Source organism: Thermobia domestica, chromosome 13, assembly GCF_964235325.1.
Source record: "Thermobia domestica chromosome 13, izTheDome1.hap1.1, whole genome shotgun sequence".
In the NCBI taxonomy this organism is placed as follows: Eukaryota; Metazoa; Arthropoda; class Insecta; order Zygentoma; family Lepismatidae; genus Thermobia; species Thermobia domestica.
The window spans coordinates 205334288-205360538 of NC_137466.1; the positions used below are offsets into that span (position 1 = coordinate 205334288).

General features: G+C 36.4%; 1 protein-coding gene across 1 annotated transcript; it reads right to left on the reverse strand.

Annotated features, from left to right (window-relative positions):
• Positions 1 to 4164: 4164 nt before the first annotated feature.
• LOC145667944 (venom serine carboxypeptidase-like) lies at positions 4165 to 24885 on the reverse strand. The gene is made up of 6 exons (XM_081735370.1): positions 24577 to 24885; positions 20436 to 20631; positions 17689 to 17832; positions 16071 to 16145; positions 8299 to 8465; positions 4165 to 4698 (listed from the first exon to the last, which is right to left on the reverse strand). Exons 1-6 carry the CDS (start codon positions 24883 to 24885, stop codon positions 4165 to 4167), a joined length of 1425 nt encoding a protein of 474 aa, XP_081591496.1.
• Between the last annotated feature and the right edge of the window lie 1366 nt (positions 24886 to 26251).

Consider the following 26251-nt stretch of genomic DNA (forward strand, 5'->3'; position numbering starts at 1 on the left):
TCTATGGTTCTTTATCTGCGACGTTGCCACATAGTGCAATTCTGTCTCCAGACGAGGGCCCGAAAAGAGTATATATCACTTTATTTTGACTTATAGAATAGGGCTCTGTAGTCCGTGAACGCCAGTTTTTAGAAGACCCAATATATATATATATATATATATATACATATATATATATATATATATATATATATATATATATATATATATATATATATATATATATATATATGAATTGCTATTTAGAGAAGAGCTATAGTGAAATACACATGGAATAAAGCTATTAAACGCTAAGTAAATGTAATGTGTGCTTAGAATTTCACTATTCTGTTCTAAAGATTTCAGAAAATCTGTGAAGGAGAAGTTTTTCGCAATCAGGACATTTACCCGTATTTACGATAGGAATTTTCCCCTGGTAAATCCGAATTATATTAGAAAACATAGTATGTTTGCAGAACTTTATCATTTTTATTTGTAGCAAAATAAAACAAAAAATTGAGATAACTAGTAGTGTTTGGAGAATGGACTAATTCAATGTGAAGGTCGACAGAAAGTAAACACATAATACGCACTTATTGAAAGTACAACTGATACAAGAAAGACTATGACTCTGCATAAATTATTTATCACTTTGTTTCTGCTGGCGAGCACAGACCAGTGTCTGGAACATCCTCAAATGGGAAAAGACTCTTGACAGTGTGAAGTCGAACCTCTGCCTGTCCAAGGTGAACCTCTGATTTTGACGCCACTGATCGAAGTTGGAAATCTTGAAGAAGCTCATAATTTTTCTGTGGATGGTGAATCTTGGGCACTAAAGGCGTTCTTAGGCGTTCAAGGTATTTTATTGTAAATCCTGATTGGTCTGTATAATGGAAACTTATCTTTTCTGATACTTCCCAGTACTGGTGAGCTTAGCATTAACTCAAGCGATCACGAATGAGCTTCTTCTAACATTCATGTGTTTGTGTCCCTCTACGTTTACCTGTGTGCCTGTTCCACTAGGGTTGTCAACTGTCCTGTATTCTACCGCACAGTTCTGTTTTCGACCTCCTTGTCCAGTGTCCGGTACGACCTCAAAACCGGGCGTCGATCGCATATTCAGTGTTATGAAGAATCCTTGAAGTGACGAAAGAAATGGTTTGTCGATGAACATGGTTAAAGCAGAACTTACAATTCGCTTTGATATCGAACTGTCGTGAGCAGAATTTTCGGAAGAGTTGAAAGCAGGAAAATTTACCTGAACTTATTAAAACTGTGGCCAAGAAAAGTACATTTTCAAGAGCGCAGCTAACACTGTTTCATTCTCAGCTATGTTTTCGAATTGAGTGATGCATCCAGATCTAATAAAAGTATCTAGGCATTATGAGACATTACCAACCCCCAACGAAGTTGTTAAAACTTATTTTTCAAGTGTATTTTGTGCATGCTATAATTATATTGCCAATTATATTAGTTTTCCTGTTCTAAATATACTACAAAAATTGAATGTGCCGACTCAACCAAAACTGGAAGAAGTAAGTTCAATAAATGCTTCAAAAGTAACTAAAGTGAATAAATTCGAACTTCGAATCCGTCAATTTTATGGGTAGTAACCACTTTCAAGTTGTTCACATTTTTGACGAGCGATATCACAATCTTAAGAGTCTTCATCCCGGCGAAATTAAAATACCGCTAATTTTACAGTAATTATGTGATATCTTCAAATAGATAAAAGATACGGTAATTGAAATATGGAACAAGAGCGCCCTAGACAATATTATTTTGCGTGAGGTACCGTTATCACAAGTCACCTAGCGGCTTTCCGTTTTCAGCTGTTTAGAAACGCGAAAATAAATGCCAATTTTCAAAATGGCTCGAAATCGAAAGGAGATAAGTGAGTCGTGATAACGGTATCTCATGTAAAATAATATTGTCCAGGGCACTCTTGTTCCACATTTCGATTATCTTTTATCTATTTGAAGATATCACATAATTAATGTAAAATTAGCGGGATTTTAATTTCGCCGGGATGAAGACTCTTAAGAGTATACGTACTGCAAAATGGTGTCTGGTATTTTTATTTTTAAAAGTCGGTAACCCAAGTCAGACTCTCGTGTCAAAAGGCAATACAAGTCTAAATGTAATTTGACGTGTACTTTCTATTAACGTTAGGAATTCAAGCCTATTGCAGTCCGCAGTGCCCCCTCCCCCGCTGGTCTAGTGGCTAGCACATACGCCTTTGGTGTACAAGGTCCCGGGTTCGATTCCTGGTGGGAGAGCCTTTATGATTTTAATTACCCTCGATGTTTCTGTGTTCGTGTCCCTGTCGTTCTAGATGATTAGACAAAAGTCAAGTAAACGAGTAAAGCAAGTAAAATTATGTAATAAGTAGTTCAAGTAAGTTACTGAGACACGTTCGGTGAGTCAGTTAGATTTTTAAAAAAGAAAAAAGGGAGAACGTTCACGTCTGGTGCTTGGGGTCCCTGGTTCGATTCCAGCTCGCGCCAAGTGAACTTTGTGATGGACAAACGCCTGTGCGTGGGTTTCTCCCGTTTTCTCCCACTTTCTTCATTTCATTCATTTCTCATCATCACTGTCTCCTTTAGCCTAGCCAGCATAATCGTGGGACGTAAAACTCAAAGACTTCATTTCATTTCAATTCAAGCCTATTGCTTAGGTTTGTGGGTTGAAAAGTGTTCACAATGAGAGGAGAAAAAGAAGTCAAATGAAACTCAAGTTAAATGTTAGAGCATGTGTATATAATGTAACTTTTTTTGCGAACATATTTGTTCAAATTATATACTTTTAATGTAATATAAAAATCATAAAAAAAGAGTTCCCAATCATATCGGTTAGAGTTGAAATCAATGAAGAACAACGTGTTAATCTCTCTTTTTCTTCTATTTTGTTTTTATTTGATTCCTTTTCTTGGATTTTAAGAAATTCCATGAGAACTTTCTTCAAAATGTATCCCCTTTTCATGACGTATAGAATGTGTTTCTTTTTCAAATAATTTAGAAATTGTTCTTTTCTTTCTAGATGAAGTTAATTAATATAACTATAATAAAATATTTTGAGATAAGTTTTCTCAACAAAAAGAAAAGAATAGCCCAATTCCTTAAAAATGATACCTCTACGTTGGGATTGAAATCGTCCTAAAATAAAATCATAAAAATAGTGTGGATAACAAACTAGAACGCTCGCGCGCTGCTTTCTAAAATGAAATGAATTAAGTTTTACGTCCCATGTTATTGTCGACTAAGCTAAAAGAGACGGCGATGATGACAAATGAAGGAAATGGTGGAATGAATAAAGTGGGAGGAAACGGGAGAACCTTGAGGGAATCCACGAACATGGTGTTTGTCCAAAACAAAGTTCACTTGGCGAGAGCGGAGATCGAAACAAGAACCCTATGTACCAGATGTGAACGCTCTATCACTGAGCCCCCGCAGCTTTTTACTGTGAACGTGTTCCACATACATGCCGGAAGATCACTCATAGTCGGATTATTATTTCCTGTATTTTTATATGAAATCGTACTATATTATTGATATATTGGCAACACCTTATTACAGGGATGCAAACAAGCAATAAAATTTTACTTGCCCCCCAAAAAGCCACTAGCCCACATCCCACAATAGAAATCATTTACTTATCTTCAGTATGATATTAAATACTCGCCCGCACAGATCAAGCACTCGCCTCGGGAGAGTGGACGAGTGGTTACTTGCATCACTGCATTAATAGCAATTACTTTATTATATTCCTGCCAATTAAGAAGAATATATTTTGGCTTTTTTTTAAATACCAAACGCTGGTTGCTCGTCTGAGTGTATTAATTAATTTTTCCAAATAACAAAGACATGCGTAACAATAGTAATAATATTCTACCTTTGTGAGTTGAATATTCACTGTTTTCCCATTATAATTTTTAAACAAATCTTTCAGTGTTACCATTGGTATTACATTACAAGTAAGATCACTCTCAGATATGTTTAGAGGTATATTAAATAAAACAAAATATTAAGTATATTTCTCTCCGTATTATATTGAAAAAAATCATAAGTTCAATATAAAACACATTACAATCAAATTTTAAAATCACTACAATCCATACTCATATAGACTTACAATATAACTCATAACCTTTTCCTCTATTATTCATTTTTCTTCTCGAGAATAAGTCTAAGCCAGAGGCTCATTTCTTGTGAATTTGGTGATGAGATCCAATGCCCATGCTGGTTGATCACTGGGAACCATATGCCCAGCGTTTCGGACCAAAACTTCCGTAAAATTCCCTGCTGTTTTTACATATCCAGCCAAATCCTCTCCCACGTACCAAATAGAACGTTTAGCATTTTTGTACTCCTCGGCTGCACTGAAGTTCAAAGTTTGATAGAATTTCTCTGTGAAAGGATAGGCAACTATGACATCCAATTGTCCATTGTAGTATAATACTCGATAGTTGTCTAGCAGAACTTCTACCCATGGCTTCACAGACTGCATAAAGTCCACAATAAGTGCTATGCGAACCTCATCACTCATGGAAACAAAAGTGTGATTCCCAACGTGGATCGCCTTGTGGACTGCAGGATTAAATAGAAACGCTTCGTGACAATCAATTAAGTAAGGACCATCCGAATAATTGTCGATGCCAACATAATTGTAGTAGTCGAGTCCTGATGCTCTTTGATACACATCCATAGAAGTTCCATATTCCTGTCACAAAAAATAAAAAAAAAAAAATGTTATTTTGTGTAGTGAGATGAGGTGTGTCTACTATCTACTATACTTCCCTTCTATGTACATTCTCTCTATTTTAAATTTTAATCTCTATCATGAAAAGTAAAGTTACAACAGTTTCGCTCAGGTTACGTTTCTGTATGTAGATGAGCTTTTATTTTGTTTAATTTGAAAATGAAATGAAATCTTTGAGTTTTACGTCCCACGGTTATGCCGGTTAGGCTAAAGGAGACGGTGATGATGAATAATGAATGAAATGGTGGAATGAAGAAAGTGGGAGGAAACGGGAGAACCCCGAGAAAACCCACGCACACGGTGTTTGTCCACCACAAAGTTAACTTGGCGGGGGCTGGGATCAAACCGGGACCCCAAGCACCAGGGGTGAACGCTCTACCACTGAGCCATCACGACCCCATTGTTTAATTTGAGTTTAAAGTCTCTCTCAGCAGTGAGGCTATCTGACAATTGGACGTACACTCATGTCCAAAATTATTGTGTCCATATCTATAAATATGTTGTTGTAGGAATATAATTTAATAACGAATTCGCCCGGTATTTCTCATAATGTTAGTATGTGTATAATCGGGAAAGACATATATGTGACAAATTTCATATCAAAAAAGCAGTAAATAAGAATAATAAAAACAAAAATAAGACTTTTTTTGTCCATTTAGCAACATTTTGTTCTACTTGTCCTAATTTTCGTATTTATAATTCTTTTCTGTGAAATTTACCACATATATACATTTCTTGATTATACATATAGTATTAGTATTAAAAGTACTCTGAAAAATCATTATCAAATTATATTCTTACAAGAAGACAGCTATAGGTATGCGACAATCGTTTTGGACATGAGTGTACAGCTTAACGTGAGATTCGAAGCAAATGAGACCCCACCGGGAATATACGAGAAGATGTCAAAAAGTAAAGTAAAAGAAAAGGTACATTTATTCTAGTGATAGAAAACTGAAACATACATTATTTTTCTACAAAATCTCCACACACTTCAACGCACTTTTCTCAACGTTCCACAAGTTTTTTTTTAATTCTGTCGGCGAAAAGTTTTTCAGTTGCATCTGTAACGAATTTTGTACATAAACTCTTTGAATTAAGTGAGTATTAGCTGAATTTTTTTGACAACGCACTGGTAACCCTGCCCAGGACCGTCGAGTGACCGTTTCTTGGCGACGGGGTGGGGAACCTGCCAATCAACTCTGAATTCCTCAGCCTCGCATTAAAGCTAGCTCCCTATAATACATACTTTGAGGTTGCGTTAAGTGTTCTGTGCTTTAATGCAATACAAAAAGAAATAATATATTGTGATATCCATCTCAAACCAAGCCAGGGTTTGATGTTGAGATCTGGGCTTATTTATGTCACACTCTGGTACAGACCATATTGATTTTTCAATGCTGAATTTTTACTTATTAACGTTACGTAGTAAAACTTTGTCGGTAATTTTCCTCATCTTAACAAGCTATTTCAATTCCTCCCCAATTACGATTATTTGTTGAATATTTCTTTTAAAGAAAAGAGTCAAAATACGACGGCTGTCCAAAAGGTCCCAGACGTTTTGACCTATCGCGGCAGTTGGCGGGGCTAGAGTAGCCATCTTGGTGTCAGAACTTTGCCACCTTCAGTACGCATCCACCTGTGGCAGCGTGAGGACTGTGATGCTCTTACTGTGCTTTCTATGACGTGTTACATTGTGCGCTGCAATAGAAAGTACCGTCTTTTGTGAAGTGCGTTCTATGATTAGGATTTTGTTGGCTAGAAACCACAAACCAATTGAAATCTACCGCTGACAGTGTGAAGTGTACGGACATGGAATAATGAGTGAAGACCGAGTGAGGAAATGGTGCATTGGCCGTCCACACACGGCCAAGCGTACCAGAGAGCTCTTGGATGGTTTTGGATGGGAGGTGTTCTATCACCCAGCGGATTTGGCAGCGAGCGACTACAACCTCTTCCCGCCGATCAGATTTCTACCGCAACGACAGTCAAAACTTGTGCCACGGCATGATAAATGCCTTAGCTATTATGTGAAAAAATGCAGTAGTTTAAGAATGTACCTTTCAAATGTATATAATACGATTTGGTTTGTTTATTCTGTTACTTCTTTTTATTTCAAAACGTCTGTTAATTTCTGGGCAGCTCACGTACGAATATAAAAAAAACCAGATTCCTTACTCTTAAACTTACTAGATCAAGATTTAAAATGTAAGTTATATAAGGCTCAAGTATCTTTGTATACTACCGTACAATCCATTTAATGAATTCCTTGGGATTATTTTTCCATAAAGCCTCTCCTCTTTTTGGTAAATATGGGTTTTATATGAAACAAATGTCCAATATGCAAAAGTTTCCGTAAGATATATAATCTGAGATTTTAATATTAGGGCATATTTTGTGTTTATGAAACAGTATATCTAAATGATTTTGATTTGATTTGCTTTGTAAACAAACATACAAAAGGTCTTACTTCAAACAGGCTTTTCAATGACAAGACACTGAATATAATCTACTGGTTTAGAAAGTATAAACTCATCGGTGTTATTACCTTCCCCATACTAACAAATATCCTATTCAAATCCAGAACAAAAATGATCATACATGTCAGAGTAAAAGCTAACAAAAACCTACAGAAAAACACTTAGTACCATTAACATTTTGAGATCGGAAAATAACACGAATGTGAATTATCTTACCCAGATTATTGCATGTAGAGACTCCTAATGTCCGGCTTAAACCTCTTGACGTCTGTGCGCAGGTGCGATGTTGTCGGATTTCGCTTCCTTTCTTCTACAGATATAACGTCAAACATTAGCGCGAGAAATTAATATGTTGAAAAACAAATTCATTCTTACAAATTTATTAACACTATAGTAACGACTAACATAAGGACGTACTTCTGAAATTCCTTCCTTTTAATTTAGGAAGAAAGCTGTTAGACAACGTCGCGCAACTTACATTGGATATTGTGAAAAGGAAGTCACGCCTTAAACGTCAGGAAGTTTGAGCCGGACTGTAACCTTACGTATATTAACGCTATAGTGGCATATATTAAGGACGTGCCTTTGAAATTGCTTTCTTCTAATTCAGGAACAAAGCTGTTAGACAACGTCGCCCAACTTACATGGGATATTGTGAAAACGAGGTCACACCTTAAACGTCAAGAAGTGTGAGCCGAACTCTAGGAGAGTATTCAATTAACACAACATATCAACAATAACACTAATAGAAAGTAAGTACAACGAGGACTTCCTTTTTCTACAAATACGATTATATTTCTACGCTTGTACGATTTCTACGCGATTTCTACGCTTGTACGATTTCTACGCGATTTCTACGCTTGTATATTTTTCTTTCGTTAAAAGCGGGAAAATCACAATTACTGTATCTCTGAACATCTTTAATTTTTATTATTAGTATTACTTCGAACAAAATCTGGATATAATTCGCCCAGTTACGGAATGAGAAGCTGATTTTGAAGTTTAGTTTCACTTAACTTTAACCTTATTAACAAATACAAAACAAATAGGTTTTTCAAAAATCTTGGTATACGCTGCATACCCATTGCGCTTGTAGCCATAGTCCATTTTCAATGTACTCTCTTGCACGTTCTTCGTAACTCTGAATTAGATCCCTTGTTTTAGCATCTACCAAACCTATTTGATACACATATTCTCCAAGGTTAAGGATGGTGAGGGGGTCACTGAAACCATCTCCAATTGCTAATCCTAGAAACACAAAAATCAACTATTTGACTCTTAATGGTAATTAATGGGTTGCTATGCTTATGCATCCAGAATAAATGTATTAATTCTTTTATAAATCTCACAGAGCAGAAGAAAATGTGTTGAACATACAAGTAAAAGATTGTGCGTTCAAAAATGCAACAATGCGTTTATAAGGATAATCTACCGAATCTTAAAGACGACTGAGTACTTCATTAATTATAATGCTCTTTAATAAAAAAAAATACAGATAAAGTAATAAATTCAGTTAGAACACATTTGTTTAATATCTGCGAAAAAGGAACCAATTAACTCATCATAATACAGTTTCTTTCACTCGTTTTGAAATTTATACATCAACATACTATAGTAGAAGTTTTCGGTGTCTTTGAGTGGACTTTCCAATGCCACTGCATGTGAATGCTCTAACAAGTCTCTTTGAGGCCTCTTGCAGGATGGTAGTTCTCGGGTTTCCAAGTTAGCGAGTTAATTTTTCGATGTAACAGTTGAAACATGATAGACATCCCCTTTATCTTACAACGAAGAGTCTTCCTCAATTGATTTTTATATATAGTAGACTGGTTATTTTTGCGGGGCGTTATTTCTTCAGGACCCCTTGCTGCAGTAATATCTGGTCCTCTTCTTTTGGGGGTCCATAAATGGGTAAGACCATTAAAAATAAGAAGTTAGCCTACTTGATCTTTCAACTTAAGACAAATATTATACGGAGATTCTTCATAATTAGCATAATGATGAACACTTTGCATTTCTTTCAGCCACTCTTTTGCTACAGAAGGCTGTTTCATCCTTATGGTAGCAATTTGCAGTCGCCACCAGAGGCGCTAGTTTCGCGTCAGTAACGTGACGCACGCAGTACGGAGTAGCCAGACACTTGTGTACAAGCCGTGCAGAGAAGAGACGTGTGTGAGCAGAATGCCGCCGAAAATCGACCCTTTTTGGGAGGTCCACATTGTAGCACTTTCTGATATAGTCTACAGCTATAGCCCAATAAGAACACAGTGCAAGAAGAAAGGTTTCACAGTGTCTGATAAGGGAATTAATGCAGCCATCCATCGCAATTCTGTATTCTCCACGCAAGGAAGCAGACTAAGCTATCAATCTTCAAGATCTTGTGAGTTGTGTAACGAAAGCTATTTTTCGTTTTAATATTTAAATTATATTTACATTTTGAACATGGCTTGCCTTTAGGAATAATTAAGAGGGCAAAATAAGTTTGTTACTAAGATGAAATGTTAAGATGTATTGGTACATATTCCACATACGGAAAATGAATTGTAAGGTAGTTTAAATACTGATAACGACTAATATTATCTTCAAAAATCGGGCGAATGGGGCCCATTGACGATTGTTACGACTCTGGTCCTTCCTGCCTAACAAGGGAACATCTTATATTGATAGTAGCATTGCCCAATCAAACGATGAAAAGTCAATAGAGGAGTGAAGAAAGGTGAGAAATCCAAAGTTTTATGGGCCGACTTCCAGAAACACAGGCGATACACAAGAAAGAAATGTCTAGAATCATATGAAGATATCAATCAAATCTAATTAGAAGTAGAAGCATGCCTGTGAACTCTTATTGTACAGTGTTGCAAATGTTTGAGGATAGGCCTATATGTATTCTTACTTGAATTTTTAATGTAGAAGAGTACATACAGGACACTAGTCGAACTAGTTAAAACCAAAATCTGAGACCACAAACAAGAATATAATCACTGAAGTACGAAAATAAGAGACGAAGCACAGTGTCGAAGCAGTTTTGCCCAAGTGGAAAATCACAATAGTATCAAAAACAACACACAAAACTGAAAGATGCATGCCTTTGTATTGGCAATTGATTAGCAGGCTCACGTTTCTGATGCCCTGAATGTTGTAGCACCTCATACATTATTGGAAGTCAGTTTGTCAGTGTGGCTGTTGATTAAGCACTCCGAGCGAGCCTGCGGACAACTTGGTAATCCAAAGGCATTGCTCATTTCAGCTTATGTGTTGTGTTTTGGTACTATTCTGACATTTTCCTTGGGAAACAATGCTTCTATGCTGCCCTTCGTCCATTAGTTTTGAACTTCAGTGATTATATTCCTGTTTGTGGTCTTATATTTTGGTTTTAACTAGCTCGACTCGTGTATTGTGTGTACTCTTCTACATCCAAGATTCATATAGGCTTATCATCAAACGTTGGCAACACTGTACATCAAGGTTTCACAGGTATGGTTCTATTCCTAATTAGATTTTCTAGCTGCTATAATTTGTGTTCCGTGTCGTTTAACAAAACTTCATTTTGTGCTCAGTTGGCAACAATGTATTACATATGATGTTATTGAGCATGCCTGTGGGTATAATATTTGCTTACAATACTCCTATGTAAATGTCATTTTGATTACCTTAATTATTTTGAAGTTTTTGCTGTTTCAGTGTATCTTTAGCATTGCTATCTTCATGTGATTCTAGATCCTTATTTCTTGTGTATCTCTTGTGTTTCTGGGTGTCGGCCCATAAAACTTTGGATTCCTCACTTTTCTTCACTCCTCTATTGACTGCGCATTGTTTGATTTGGCAATGCTACTATCAATATAATATGTTCCCTTGTAAGTTAACTAACGCACGCTCTTCAGATTCCAGTGCGGAGTCACACATTAATGTATGCTCTGTATTATCCCTTAGGAGATCTTGGCTTTTTGGGCTATTTTTGAGACTTTCAGTCAAGCAGCTACTGCATCCGCACTATTTATCCTAGGATCATGGTTCATACCTCGTTCTATTCAGAATAGAGCTGGCTTTCAAATGATACTACCTGCATGCTCATACCATATACCAGAAGCGGGAAAGAAAATGTCAAAGTGAAAATTTCGGAGGGAAAATTTTTTTCTCGAACTTTGGCCCCCCCTGGACCCCCCCTGTGTAATCGTAGCCATCTAAAAAAATCTGATAAATAGTACTTGGTATACTGAATGTGTGTGCAAAATTTCAAGTTTCTATCTTGAAAAGTAAAGGCGGGAGAATTTTTATCAAAAAATCCCACAATGCCCCAAAGTACCATAAAACACTATGATTTGAGGGAAATAAATTCCTGAGACATTCGTAATTACCCTAGGACTATAATCCGCCGATCATTCTCTTCAGAATGGAACTTCCTTTCAGATGGTATGACTCACGTGTCCCCATCATGTATGTAAGGCGGGAAAACGACGATAAATGGGATTTTTGGGGTAAAAAATCCCTTTTTTAACCCTTTTTCCCTCTGGTTCCCCCCTATTTTAACACTGACATCGGAAAAAAATCTGGTAAATACTGCTCGGTGGACTGAATGTTTGTGCAAAATTTCAATCTTCAACGTTCAAAAATAAGCCCGCCAAAAATATATATACCGACAATGCCCCATATTTCCCTATATAGAAGTATATTTTTCAAAAAATCCCTGAGACGTCCCTAATTACCCTAGAATAATAATTCGACAGTCATTCTCTTCAGAATGGAACTGCCTTTCATACGGTATGACTCACGTGTCCCCATCATGTATGTAAGGCGGGAAAATGACGATAAATGGGATTTTGGGGTAAAAAATCCCTTTTTTTACCCCTTTGCCCCTCTGGTTCCCCCCTGTTTTAGCACTGACATCGGAACAAAAAATCTGGTAAATACTACTCGGTAGACTGAATGTCTGTGCAAAATTTCAATCTTCTACGTAGAAAAATAAGCCCGCCAAAAAATATTGAACATAGGCTTAGAAAATGAGAAGAGAAATTTTTGACTTATGACGTCATCACCTCCTATGTCTGGACGCAGCACGGTCTGAAACCATACGTAATGTCTTCTACAATGTCTCTGGACTTGAAAAACAAAAACAAAAAAAAACGGACGAAAAAGCTCAAATAGAAGAGAAATAACGCAATGTACCATGAAAAACGCGTATGGTACAAAATGTACCATAAGATCCCCAAAGGGTTATAGGTTGAGAAAATTTGTAATATAAGTTCCTGCGTGATAACATGTTTTTCTGATTGTATGCTATATTCATCTCCTCAGTGCAAATAAGTTTCCGTGGATTTCCTTTTAAAGCATTGTACAAGGGGTCTGCTTTTAGCGAAAGATTGGGCTAGACATTTCTATAATAATTGACCATAGCCAAAAAGGATTTTAATTTCATAACTGTGTCAGGGCCGGAAAATTCTAATATGGCTCATACTTTCGAACTATTTGGTCGTACTGTTCCGCGTGAAATTACATGGGCTAAAAAATTTCTTGAATACCAAATATTGATTTCTTGAGGCTAAAGAGAAGCAAATATTTCTCTGCTAGTTTAAGAACATTGTCTAGGGAGAATAGAAAATCTTCGAATGTGGCTCCATAGATCACAAAATCATCAACATACAAGAGAAACTTCGAGGGAGGGGTGTGTGGATAAATATCTCTTAAAAAGTGACGGAGATTATAAGTAGAGTTGGAATGACCCTGTGGCAATTTGGTGAGACAATACTAGGAAAAGAGAAGATCAAAGTCTCTAACGGAAAAGGCAGTGGTGTTTTGACCTTCCGGGGCAAGGTGTAACTGATAGAATCCCTGAACCAAGTCGACTCTTCCCATATAAGCAGCTAGTGGCAGTTGATCTAAAGTATTTTGTACACTGGGCAAGAGATCTGAAATTTTAGCCAACTTTTGCGAAAGCACACGCAAATCTAAAACCACCGTAATGTCTTCACTATTAGGTTTAGGAACTGCAATTAAGTTGGTTTGGTATGGACTGACAGAACGGCAAATGACACCATTACCGATTAATTCAATAACCTTATTACACACTTTGTCGCGGATTTTATGCTGAATTATGAATTGAGCATTCTGAAATAATACGCTATCAGCGAAATCAAGTGAAACCTCATACGCATCAATGGAGCAAAATTCTTGGTCTAACCATTGAAAACAAATAACATGCTTGTTAAGAAATGCTAAGAATTGTTCTTTCTCAGAGGTGTGAGGACTTCACTAATGCGAAACCTACTAATCTATGTGAGGAGTTATTTCAGCTAGTCTCTCTTTTTTCTTGTTTTCAACCTGCTGAGCTGATGGCTCGTATAGCTTCCGTATAGTGATAACTTTTGCTTTGTTTCCCCTCTGAGCGAAAGGTATGCCTAAATCTATATCGTTTAAACTTAACATGACACAGAGTGAGGTTAACTATAAAAATGTCGAAATTATCGGAACTAACTACCACGTGTGATTTTTGGAGTGCAAAGTTGAGTCTCTTTATATAATAAGTAGTATGGGCTGAATTGTTGCTGGGCCACGGGAGGGTTGGGGGCAAATACCAAACTCACTTAATGTGCGAGATTTTGAATCAATCAATTTCACCATTATGGTCCTGTAAAATTACTAGAAAGCAATATTGGGCTACTCGGAACGGGGGATATTCGAAAAAGAATTATAAAGGACTGTTTGCCAGTTAATATTCGTAATGTTAGGCGTTCTAAATCTACTTTTGAAATACGTATTAAAGTAATTTTCAAAGAGAAAGAGCCGTTGGAAGAACTGAGGATTCAACGAGGAGATTCACTTCAGTGCCACTATCTATAAGAATATGATGTGTCTTACAGTCTTTTTCTCCGTTATCATAGGTAATTGCTTGTGAAACTTTAACGAAATTGTTAAGTTTGATTGTGTAGTTTTAGTCGGCTGAGATATGTGACAATTTGCAGAAGAGGAAGGGGAAGGTGGTGTGAGTTCTACTTGTGCAAAGGAGATAGTGGAGGAACTGGAAATGGGGAACGAACCAGAGTGTACAGTGGTGGTTCTATGAGGTATATCTGCCACCAAAGTTTGGACATAGTTAGTTGGCTCAAATCTGCATTTGCGCCTGGAAATTCTAATCCTAAGGGAGTAGGTGATGGCACTGAAGGGATTTGACTGGTTAACGTGGATGTGATTCCGGGACAGGGCTTGGTGGAATGTAATGTTGGTGGAAAAGGTTTATGGACAGAAACTTGACCGAAGTGGAATAGTGTGGAAGGGATGGGGCAAAAACAAGATGCAGTGGTGTGGAGCTGAGGGAGCTAACGCCATTACTAAGAGTGTGGGAATTGAGTCGGCAAAGGTCCTCTGCAGCATTGAGGGATTTCATGGCGCAAAGGCAAGCAAAGTTACAAGTTTTTTTAGTTGGACTCCTGAGAATTTGGTGGGTTTATGGAGGGTCCGTGTAGCGATGAAAAAGGAACTTCAGTGAAGGAATAACACTCAGGGTAAGAGGAAAGAAGACTGGGTGCATCTCATACGCGCGAGGGTTTCGGGGAGTCGTGAAATGCTGAAAGGACTCTTTTCGTGAGTGATTACGTCCTCGTGAACCATGAGGTATTTTTTTACCCTGAGTTTGGGGAGAGGAACGCGTTGGGCCACCTGTTCCACACTTTGTATAACCACAGTCTGCAGCAGTAGCCCGGGATTTCTGCTCTTAGACTTAAGACCGGCAAGCTGAGCATTCATGACGATATCTGCTGGAAGCAGAGGGTGACTTGTGGATGTGGGAAATCTGTCACATGAGCGTCACTTATTTCGGGAAAAGAGACAGGGATCTCTGGAAGAAGATACAAAAACTATAGAGAATGTTTTGCTTTCACTGTTCCTTAAGGAATTATGTAACAATGTGAGTGAATCTAATTTTGAAATTATAGTTGGCAACGCATTCTCGGAAACATTCGTGGGGCAGGCGGGAAGAAGATAACTCGACACTAGAGGAAGTTAAGCTTAGAGAGGCTAACAATTCAGCTTGCTGAAGACGAATGCATCAAACTAGGCTATAGGCCGTTGGGCGAAATCCATGTATTTAGGCAGTAATCCACAGATAATGTTTGAAAGGAGGTCAGTAAAAGTTAGTTCCTTAGAAAGTTGCTTACTTAAATGTTGTTTGGCATAAATGTAAGCAAGTAAGAATTCGTCAGGAAGTTGCACATTCGCCTTATATTTGACTGCAATTGTTAATCGAGGACCAAAACTAGAAAACTGTGCTAAAAAATACTTTCTTTATTTCTGTCCAGCTTTTGTAAGCGTAGCGTGTTCATCTTTGGATTTATACCGGAAGAGAGAGATGTTAGAGAAACAAAAGTGAAAAATCTGGGTCTTCTTTTGATGTGACCATGAGGACACAACATCCAACCGTTCAAAAGTTTGAATAAATTTTTCATCAGATTCACCCGGGAAGAGCAGGAACATTTCTAAGGAGGTAGGGACTGAAGGTTGCGTAATAGAATGCGTAGTCATGTTTCTATTTCTATTCCGTGACATACCACGAACAAAATAAAAGAAAATATCTGGACACTGGTATAGAAATCCTGACACACAGCATACGCCGTTATTTACAGAGACTTCGAGTGACTGAATGAAAGAAAAAGTGATTCATTCGTGCTAAAATTCAAACCAAATATAGCAATTAATTATGCATAAAAGATAAAACAAGAATTTTATGAATAAAGGTTGTTTGCCTTTTTAGGAAGCCACGTTTCGGTAAATTAATGTGTAGAGAATATCTTTCGCAAAGTATGTATATACAAATAGAAAAAAATATAACTTAACACTGTTTTGATTTGTCATCAATAGTCAACTTACCTTTGAGATTGATTTTCAAATCTGCTGTTGGATTATTTTGATGTATTGTGTATCCTATGGCTGGTATATATTTACCTTAAAAGAAATAAAGAAACATAACTAACAATTTTTATTTTAAAAAAAAAACATGAAAAATTTTTTACAAATGCACAACTTTACTGAAACCAATAGGCAAGTCGTATAAAAGTATGTAAAAGATATATTGAAACTATAAGATGCTTTTAATTTGTCCAGTAAGAGAGAAACTTCATTTAACGAAACTATAAGAATATGAAAGACAAATGTTTCATGTAACCAATATTATCAAAACAACACAATAATTCAATATTATTAATGTAAAACGAAAAAAATCGAGATGTGAAACACATATCAATGAAATACACTTCATTGGGCTCTTAAAAATAGGACCAGTAAACGTTATGCGTATATTTTTTTTCTAAATTAAGAAACTAATTTATTTTGTCAGCTTAAAAATAAATGCCGTACATTAAACAATGTCAGATATGTATTACAATGGGACTGATATTGAAAAATATACTAATAAAACTTTCCTCTATGTCTCTACCAAAATTTCAGTTCTCAGTTTGGTTAGAGAGGTAGAGTCCAACATTTTGGATAACGCTTAAACTTAAATTTTTGATTAACTAAAACATTGTTCACATTTATGAGACTTATATTAATCGATAGAAGAGATCGAGTTGAACACAATGACTTGTTTTTTTAAAAAAATGAAATCTTTAAGTTTTACGTCCCACGGGTATGCCGATTAGGCTAAACGAGACGGTGATGATGAGAGATGAGTGAAAGTGGTGGAATGAAGAAAGTGGGAGGAAACGGGAGAACCCCAAGAAAACCCACGAGCACGGTCTTTGGTCACCACAAAATCCACGCGGCGCGAGCTAGGATCAAACCACGGTTCCCAAGCACCGGAGGTGAACGCTCTAAAACTTTTTTTAAAACTTCCTGACTTATTTTCAACTGCAACCACTTTTCAGGACTACTAGACACGACAGGGACACAAACACAGAAACATCGAGGACAATTAAAATTCCACCCTTGCTGCTACAGAGGGACTCGAACCCCCAATGGGCTTCACCTCGCGATCACCAGCCTAACGCCTCAGACCGCTCGGCTACACCCACCGGCACCACTGAGCCACCGCGCTCCCCGCGATGATACGTTTGGAGTTAAAGAATGATGTGTGTTTTTTTCTGGACAAATTCGAGGAAAAGAAATTTTGATGGCGCTGAAATATAAGGTTGATCACAATAATTGAAAGATTTACTCTGAGTGAATATATATATATATATATATATATATATATATATATATATATATATATATATATATATATATATATATATATATATATGTTACCGGATTTAATCTATTATTCTGACATTCAAAGGAAGCACATACTCCTATGACTTACATATGAGGATTAGTCACAACAATGCAAAATGTTTCCTGCATTTTTGTAATATGAACCTTTATATTGCATGTATATATATGTTTATCATATTGACAATAATTCAACAATACTAGCTGTTTTACTGAAAGCTAGAATGCGTAATACTATTAAGATATTTCGCATTAGTCGTATATACACCATACTGACCAGCATATGATTCTCCGCTCACGTAGAAGTCGTTATCTTGAAGTTCTGGAAACACTTTGAAGAACTGAAGTAGGGCAGCGTATAAATCTCTTCCAACTTCTACTTCATTGGTCACATAACCACCTTCGTTAGTGAAGCTAAAACCTGCAATAGAGATTACATATAATCAACTTATTTCTAACCAAATATTACGCTAAATCAGAGAACTGTGGATTAATCTATATTTTTTCTTGTACACGAGAACAGTTTTGGACTTCATTTATTGAATGAGTAAAGTGATTCTGTTCACGATATCAGTAGTACAGGAATCTCGTACACACAAGGATCTCGTACGAGTTCAGTCTACATATGGATATGGACCGCTTGGATGCCAAGTAACCTCCATCCAAAAAACTAAAAAAAAAAATGGACTAATACCTCACTTTTATACACAAGTACTGTACCTCCTTAAAATTATTTTTGTAATCCATTAATTGTAAGACCATAGACTGCACAGTTATTGTTTTGTTTGCCAACTTAACGGAAATATCAGTTGTTCATGCGGTGTTGAACTTCAAACTTCCCTTTTAAAAAATTTTAATTTTGAACTTGAAACTACACTATAAAACTACAGCACACTTCCAAATTATGCAAATCCATACCTATATTAGTAAACAATTTCAGACTGTTTTCCAATAGCTGATTTGGAATTCAAGTCGAAACTTGAAATCGTTGATTTCTACCACTACCAGTTTGAATGGACTAGTAAGTCTGGAGATTAAAACTATCCTTCGAATTCCAAATTCAAATAAGAGGAGCGACTGCACAGTGGTTCATCTCTGCTAAGTGTGGGGGTATCTACAAAATCCTGTTCTTGGCCGACAAACATCGTGTATTAGTTTTCTCCTCGGGGTTTTCCGACTTCCTTCATTCCATTATTTCATTTATTCTCTCTCCATTAGCCTACCCGACATAACCGTGGAATTTAAAACTGATATATTTCACATTGTTTTCTAAATCCACATCAGAAAATTATTTCCTCCAATCTCTTAGCAGTTTTGGTCTATGAAAATCAGTATTAAAACTGGAAGTACTATACCTATTATATTTTCGGTATTACTAGAGAAATTAGAGTACAAAGAGAACTTATTCTTTTAAAGTTGAATTCGTTCGAAACACTCACCTTATCTATAACCGTTTCTACTTTATTGTAATCAATGTTGAAACCGAAACAGTTGATTTCTACCACTTCCGGTTTGAATCTGTCAAGGTAAAACATAGAACCTGCCGGCCCTGCTTTCTTTTAGTATGTTTGCTGTGATACATGTCAAGATACAGACGGTTGACAGACACCATTCTATGAGTTCCCGGTCAAAAGACAAACGACCAACAGGCATAGTATTCTATAAGACTTCCCTGTCAAGAGATAAATTGACAGTTATAGCATTCTATAAGACTTCTCTGCCAAGAGACAGACGACTGACAGACAGCATTTTATAAAACTTAGTGTCATGAAACGGACCTTGGCAAACATAGCATTGTATGAGAATTCCTTGTCATGAGACAGACGGCTGACACTCATAGCATTCTATAAGACTTTCCTGTCAAGAGATAGCTTACCAACAGACATAGCATTTTATAAGATTTCCCTGTCAAGAAATAAACGATTGACAGTCATAGCATTCTATAAGACTTCTCTGCCAAGAGACAGACGACTAACAGACATAGCATTTTATAAAACTTGTGTCATGAAATGAACCTTGGCAGACATAGCATTGCATGAGAAATTCCTTGTCATGAGACAGACGGCTGACACTCATAGCATTCTATACGACTTCCCTGTCAAGAGATAGATGACTGACAGACATAGCATTTTATAAGATTTTCCTGTCAAATGACAAACATAGCATTCTAAAGGCTCCCCATACTTATACACAGCCTAGTTTGTAAGTCTGAAAGTAAAGGCCGTCCTCCATACAGAACACGTGTCTTGCGCCCATGGGCTGTGTGAAGGTAAAAGCTCACACAATAGAGGTAATGTAGTTAATACCACGGTCAAGCCATCTTTACTTATCCAAGTTGCTTCAGGTATCCATTTTTACAAAAGTTGAATAAAATATTGAGCCGGATTAGCATGAAAGTAGAAAGAGAAAAATCTTGCTACCAACAAGCCTTGAACCGAGCAGCGCTGTTGGCAGGTAGGTGCCTATGTCACTACTATCGCGGTTTTTTTCATTTAGATAGAAATTCAAAAAATAACTATAAAAATTTACAATATTAAATATACAAAATAAAGATTGAAGATAATTGGTGAGCCCCAGTGGCCCTATGCTTGGAAGAAATAGAAGATTCATTCGTATCATTCCTCCCTTTACGTAACATTCCGGATCTCAGTTGGCAATACAGGTACGATATATGTTGTATGTGATTTAGGATTCTATTGTTTATTCATTTAACATGCTCCAAACAGAACCTACGAGACCATTTTTTGTTGGATCATTACCAATCAGCAACAACAGAAAAGAAATAGACTAGACCTTTATTTATAGGTCTTTCCCAACAATCGTCTAGTAGAACTGAGGTAAAAAAAATATATATAGTATTTAATCAGGATCGCTGGCCACTGGTTCGTACCCGGAATATCCCGATTCTGAATTGGTTTTGATATTACCTCTCTGGTTAAAAACAACAATAAAACTGAAAGTGCAGAATCGTGTTATAAGAGAGTTTTAATAACCTAAATTCTTCCATGAATAATTTTCACTTACCTGTTCCTACAGGGTTGTCAATATAAATTAAATTATGTGTGAGATGCCAGGAGTAATTATTCATTACCAAACCACATTTCCTTTCATCACTTAGTACCGCCATGAAAGGTCCATTTTCTGTGAACAATCCAAATAGAGATGATCCACCAGGGCCACCTTGTAACCATAGAAGAACTGGTGCGTCTTCTGGGTTCGTCTGAAAATAGAATTATAAAAATCACACATTTAAAACACACAAAAAAGCTCTTGAGTGTTGGACGTTAATTTCTAAATATATCTCTAATGATGTTTTGCTCAATTTTAATTAAATTGGATTATACATGGTGTATTCTTTTCTGTTTCTCTGAAAAGCTGATGCAAAGTTGAGGTGGTATAATTTTTAAGGTTTCTACCTAAAAACCTACCTATTTACCATATGATCCCGATTTGGGTATGGAGGGATTTAAGTTTTGTTCTACTTCGTTCCAGAGAGGCTCAAGAGTTCACACAGACTCTGTAACATCGATAAGTGGTGTAGCTTCATGGATAGAAACGCAAAATCCTGGTGATAATTTCATCGCTATTGGTATGTGCCAAAATCAAGAAAGTGTGCAGCCGTGTCGAATTATTTAGCCAGATTATCTCCAGGAGAGAAATAACACTAAGGTACAGAAGGAAGCAAACCTAGTTACTTTACTAAAATCAGAAGTTAAACATGAAACCAATCCAAAACTTACCCCCCTAACTTGTCAATTAAATCCCATCAACAAATTATTCTAAAAGATACAAATTAAAAGATCAAATCCTTATAGAACTGGATACCTGTAAATTACAATTTAGTTTCAGAGGAAACTTGCGTCAATTACTCGCTTTGCTGGGTTAAAACAAGATAAAATAGTGATATGTTCTGTTAGTCACTTTTTCTGTTACTGAAGCACTCTTTGATATCGATCGTTTATATATATATATATATATATATATCCCCTTCTCCTCCCTCAAGTTGCGGGGCTGAATTTGGATTTAAACTGCATTGGAAATGCCACTGTTCATCTCAGAGACCCCGGAAACTATGGATTCGACACTAATATCGGTCATTTTTAATATCTCCCCCTCCCCCTCTACTAACAAGGAGAAGGCAGACTTTGGTAAGTGAACTTCGGGGCCATTTTTTGCGAGGTGGTAGTTGCACATTTAAAGAGTTTATATTACAAACTGGGAGAGCCCAATGGCCAAAAATTACCGAGAAAACCCGTCTTAGAGTTTTCTACTCGCCGCATGTATCGTAAGACGCGCAATGGGAATCGACCCCGGGACCATTTGCATTTGAGTCTCAGGTTCTTCTCACTCTGCCACGCCGTCACCTGCAAAGTTTACAATATATGCGGTGAGTAGAAAACTTTAGGATGTTTTTTCTCAGTTATTTTTGGCCATTGCGCTCTCCCAGTTTGTAATATTAACTCTGTAAATGTGCACTACCACATTGCAAAAAATGGCCCCGAAGTTCACTTACCAAAGTCTGCCTTATCCTTGTAAGTTGCACCGTCAAAACGCAATGATTAAAACCATTTCACGCTCGAACCTCATCTGTGTTAAAAATTTGATCGAGATCGCTCGGGTGGTTCAAGAGTTATTAAATCACAACCATAGTCACTTTCATTTTTGTTTACCGGTATATAGATAGATAACATTTTAAAAATCTGAACAAAAATATGTATTTATTTATTTCTGTATATATCACTGTGACGTTCGATAACTTGTGATGGCCGGCTGTATTGAAAAATTATCGGCGTCACTTTTCAATCGGCTGTTTAGAATTTAACCTCACTTTTTTTTTTTTTCTTTTTTTTACACCGAACCTATATATCTAATAATATCTGGATATACAACTCAATGTAGGATCCAAACTAATCGAGCTCTCGCCAGAAATTGAATCCACGTCTATCCTGCCGAATAGTCCCGACATATTATAGAGTATCGTTTCAAAATATCAAATAGTGAAACGGGTGGGTGGAAAATAAAAGAAAACGCTTAGAAGTAAGAAAAGGAATGAAGAAAATATGAAATGGAGGTACTCGTATACTTTTAAAGAATGTCCGGATGAGACAAAAGATCAGACTTCATTAAGCTGTCGCGTACGTGTATAAGCATAGGTACTAGGAATGTGATGGCTGATGTCCTTCACTCATGTACCAATATCAACCTTCTTTTACTTTTATTTTATTTTATTTTATTGGATTTGAACACAACAGGTTAAAAAACATTTACAGTGTTCATACATTGTTTACACTATTTTTGCAGCTACACTGAGAAAAAGTGTAGGTGGCGTACTTAAAAAGACTTTCTGTATAAGTGTTCCATCTATACGTACTTTCCGTATGAAACAATGTAGGCGGTCAGGATCTCACATACAAATGGACGTATATAACATATAGTCGACGAAGGTAACATAAGTATATGGATGTGATATACGGAAAACTGTTAGATGTCAGATATCGACATGATGTAACATCTAAGGGCAGTGCCTATGTAGCATACGGATAACGTATGCTCCGTACTGAAGCAAGAGGATACCGTATATTTGTACAGCGGTGGACACTTTTAAATGGTACACCTTAGCCGTAAATCTCCATATGGCTGTACCATTTAGAAGTGTCGCCCACTGTACAATATACCACTGTCCGGAGAACGGATTTTTCTCTGTGTACTACACATTATTACAAATTCCTTTTATTTTTTCTTAAAAAGCTTTTATCTTACAACGTAAATAAATTTCTTTATTTTTTTATTTATATTATTATAAGTTACACTCATTCTCCATGTTGGTGACTTCTAGAGCATAGTAGTCCTTAGTTTTCCGGAATAAAACATATCAAAGTTAATGGTCACATATTTCGAAGTGGACTATGAATATGGAAAGATGTAATAAGTTCGTTACAATCAACATTACCATTTAATATTTTATAAAGGGATGTCATGTAAAATAGAGTTCTTCTTTGTTGTAAACTCATGATACCAAAATTAGTATCTACAGAGTTGCTGCTATCTGTCTGTGGGTATATATGTGTTGCTTTGTACGTTAGATGCCTTAGAAATTTTGATTGATTTCTTCTACATAGTTTGGCAATATTATTCTTGAAGAGTGGATTACACAAAGTTACTTGCATATTCCAATTTATAACGAACATAGCGTCAACTATTTGATGAAAGGTCGTATCTCAAAATCTCACTTTTTCAGACATAAAGAAAGAAATAATAATTACGCAGACAGGAAAACAATTGCATATCTAATAACTCATTATCTATTCCAAATTATGTGAAATTATTGATCAATTACTGCATAATTAACTTTTTTCTCCTGTATGGAATTATATTTCTTTGTATGTCTGAAAAAGTACGGTTATATTGTGTCTGAAAAAGTGCTATTTTGAGATACGACCCTTTGTCAAACATTTAACGATAGAGTTCATAAAGTCTTTGAATTGTTTTAGTTTTTTTCAAACTCTCGTCCACTTCTAAGTATCAATTCCAAGATTTCTATTCGCTTAACCGAGACAGCCCAAAGGGTGTCTCTGAAGTTCTTACTGAAATATGAACTTTTGTAATTATTTGATGCTGTTCATTTTGCATTACCATTAACAAATGATTTCATAGTAAAGTAGTGATTAGCCTTTTCTATTTATAACGGAAAATAAAAATGGACGCGGTGGGTTCAGGTAGCTTGTATATGCAGCAATGAGTCTCACAGAGAACCCTTGGGACTTTTCAGGGTAAAATTAGCATGGGCTGTCTCGGGATGACAATCGAATATTAAAAATTTGGAATTATGGTATAAGATACCTAAGTCCGTAACTATTTCCGGAGCTGGTAATATCTTGTTGTCAATTGAATATCAAAAATATGTCGGTACCTTCCATCTTGTAAATGCCATTACTTTACATTTGTTAACATTTATTTCAAGTATATTTTCCTCACACCACTTAATTTAGCTCCCTCATTTAGGTTTTCCATATACTACCCATTTCAATCACAGGTTAGGAGGACTGGTCACTCTATCTCTGATTTACGAGTATACTCAATCCATCTAGTTACATTTGGCAAAGTAGTTATAACCTGCCTTTGACTATAACATTCAAAATTATGTTTATATTTCAAGGTAACTTACCTTGGCTGGAAAATACCAGAAAAACATGTTTCCATTGTATTCAGGATTAACGGTAAAATACCCAGAGTAACTAGGGATGCCTTCGATCCCAAGATCTCCGACCAGAGACAAATTCCGAGCTTCTTCAATATTTCCTGCTTCGATCAGTGGCGTCAAGATAAGGGGTTCGCCAACATCTTCTGCCACATCCAAGGATTTTAGATAAACACTTGATGGACTTTTATGATTAAAATGTTTCTTATAAAATAGAACGCAATGAGCGCTCGCAAGTAGTACAGAGAGAATGTAAAGCTGATATAGAACTGCCATAATAGAATTATCCTTCTTTAATAAGAATATCTGTTTAATACATGCGTTATTCGTGACAGTTCATTTATATGTGTCGAACATAATATTTCCTTGATTTTTATAATATTTTCCAAGGCTACATATATTAAGTGTCTATATCTACAGAGGACATCTTGACAATTTATGACTATTTTTCAGTATTTCTGAACTATACATTTCAACTATTGTTATCATAAAAAAGTTTAAAAGAAAGAACTCTTATAGATAAGAGAAGATATTTCAAAAGTTGATTAGTAGTATTTAGAGAAAAAAAAATTACATGCATTTTTCAACTTTTAAAATCGTAACTACAGTAGACCGTCGATTATCCGAACGTCGGTCAACCGAACGACCGCTTAACCGAACTGTGTACTCGCTCGCACCTGTTACTCTCCCACCCTACCGTCCATCATCCCCCTCACTCCCAAACCAAGTTTCCCACAGTAGTCACCGCACTGAGCCACCGCTGGCGGAACATTGCTTCTAATGGGGCCTTCATAAGGCGCTGCTGACCGGCCAAGCCGCCAGTCGCTGTGTTTCAACAATCAGCACACTTCTGTCGGTTTGGCACTGGCTGTAGAAGTACAGTGCAGTACAGTACAGTACAGTACAGTACAGTTCGATTATCCGAACAAACCAGTTTTCCGAACACCCATGTCCCCCAATTACTTCGGATAATCGACGCTCTACTGTATATATAAAACTACATGAACTGACGATATAAATTAAAGGGGTACTTCCGGTTGACGTAGAAAGTTGAAATATGGTATGATTGTAGCTTTCCAAGACTAACCGACAGAAAAATTGCCAAAAGTGAATATTTTTAATTTTTAGGGGATCTAAAGGGGAGATGCAGAAATTTCCTATGTTATTTAAATGGGCCTTTTTTTTTAGTTATAATCTCATATTTTAGTTACTTGGAATTGGAATAAAAACTTGGAATTCGGTATGTTAATACATTTTTATTAGCGTTAAATAAGTAAATCGCTAAAAATAAAAATTTTCAATTGTAGAGTGGTTTTATGGGGAACTGAAGAATCTTTCCCATATGATTTATATTGGACATCTTCTACGCCCTAAAATGTTTAGGCATTTTCGGCAGGATTAGAATGATGAAATTTCGCATGTTTGTAGCCTTCCGGGACTAACCTACAGGAAAATCGCCAAAATTGATTATTTTTAGTTTTTAAGGGGTCTAAAGGGGGAATGAATACGTTTCCATGTTATTTAAGTGAGTGTCTTGGGATCCAAAATCTTATCTTTTAGATAATTGAAATAGGAAAAGGAACTTGAAATTCGACAGAATTGTGGTTGTAAGAAGTGCGAGATCGTAGGTCGAGCAAAGGCG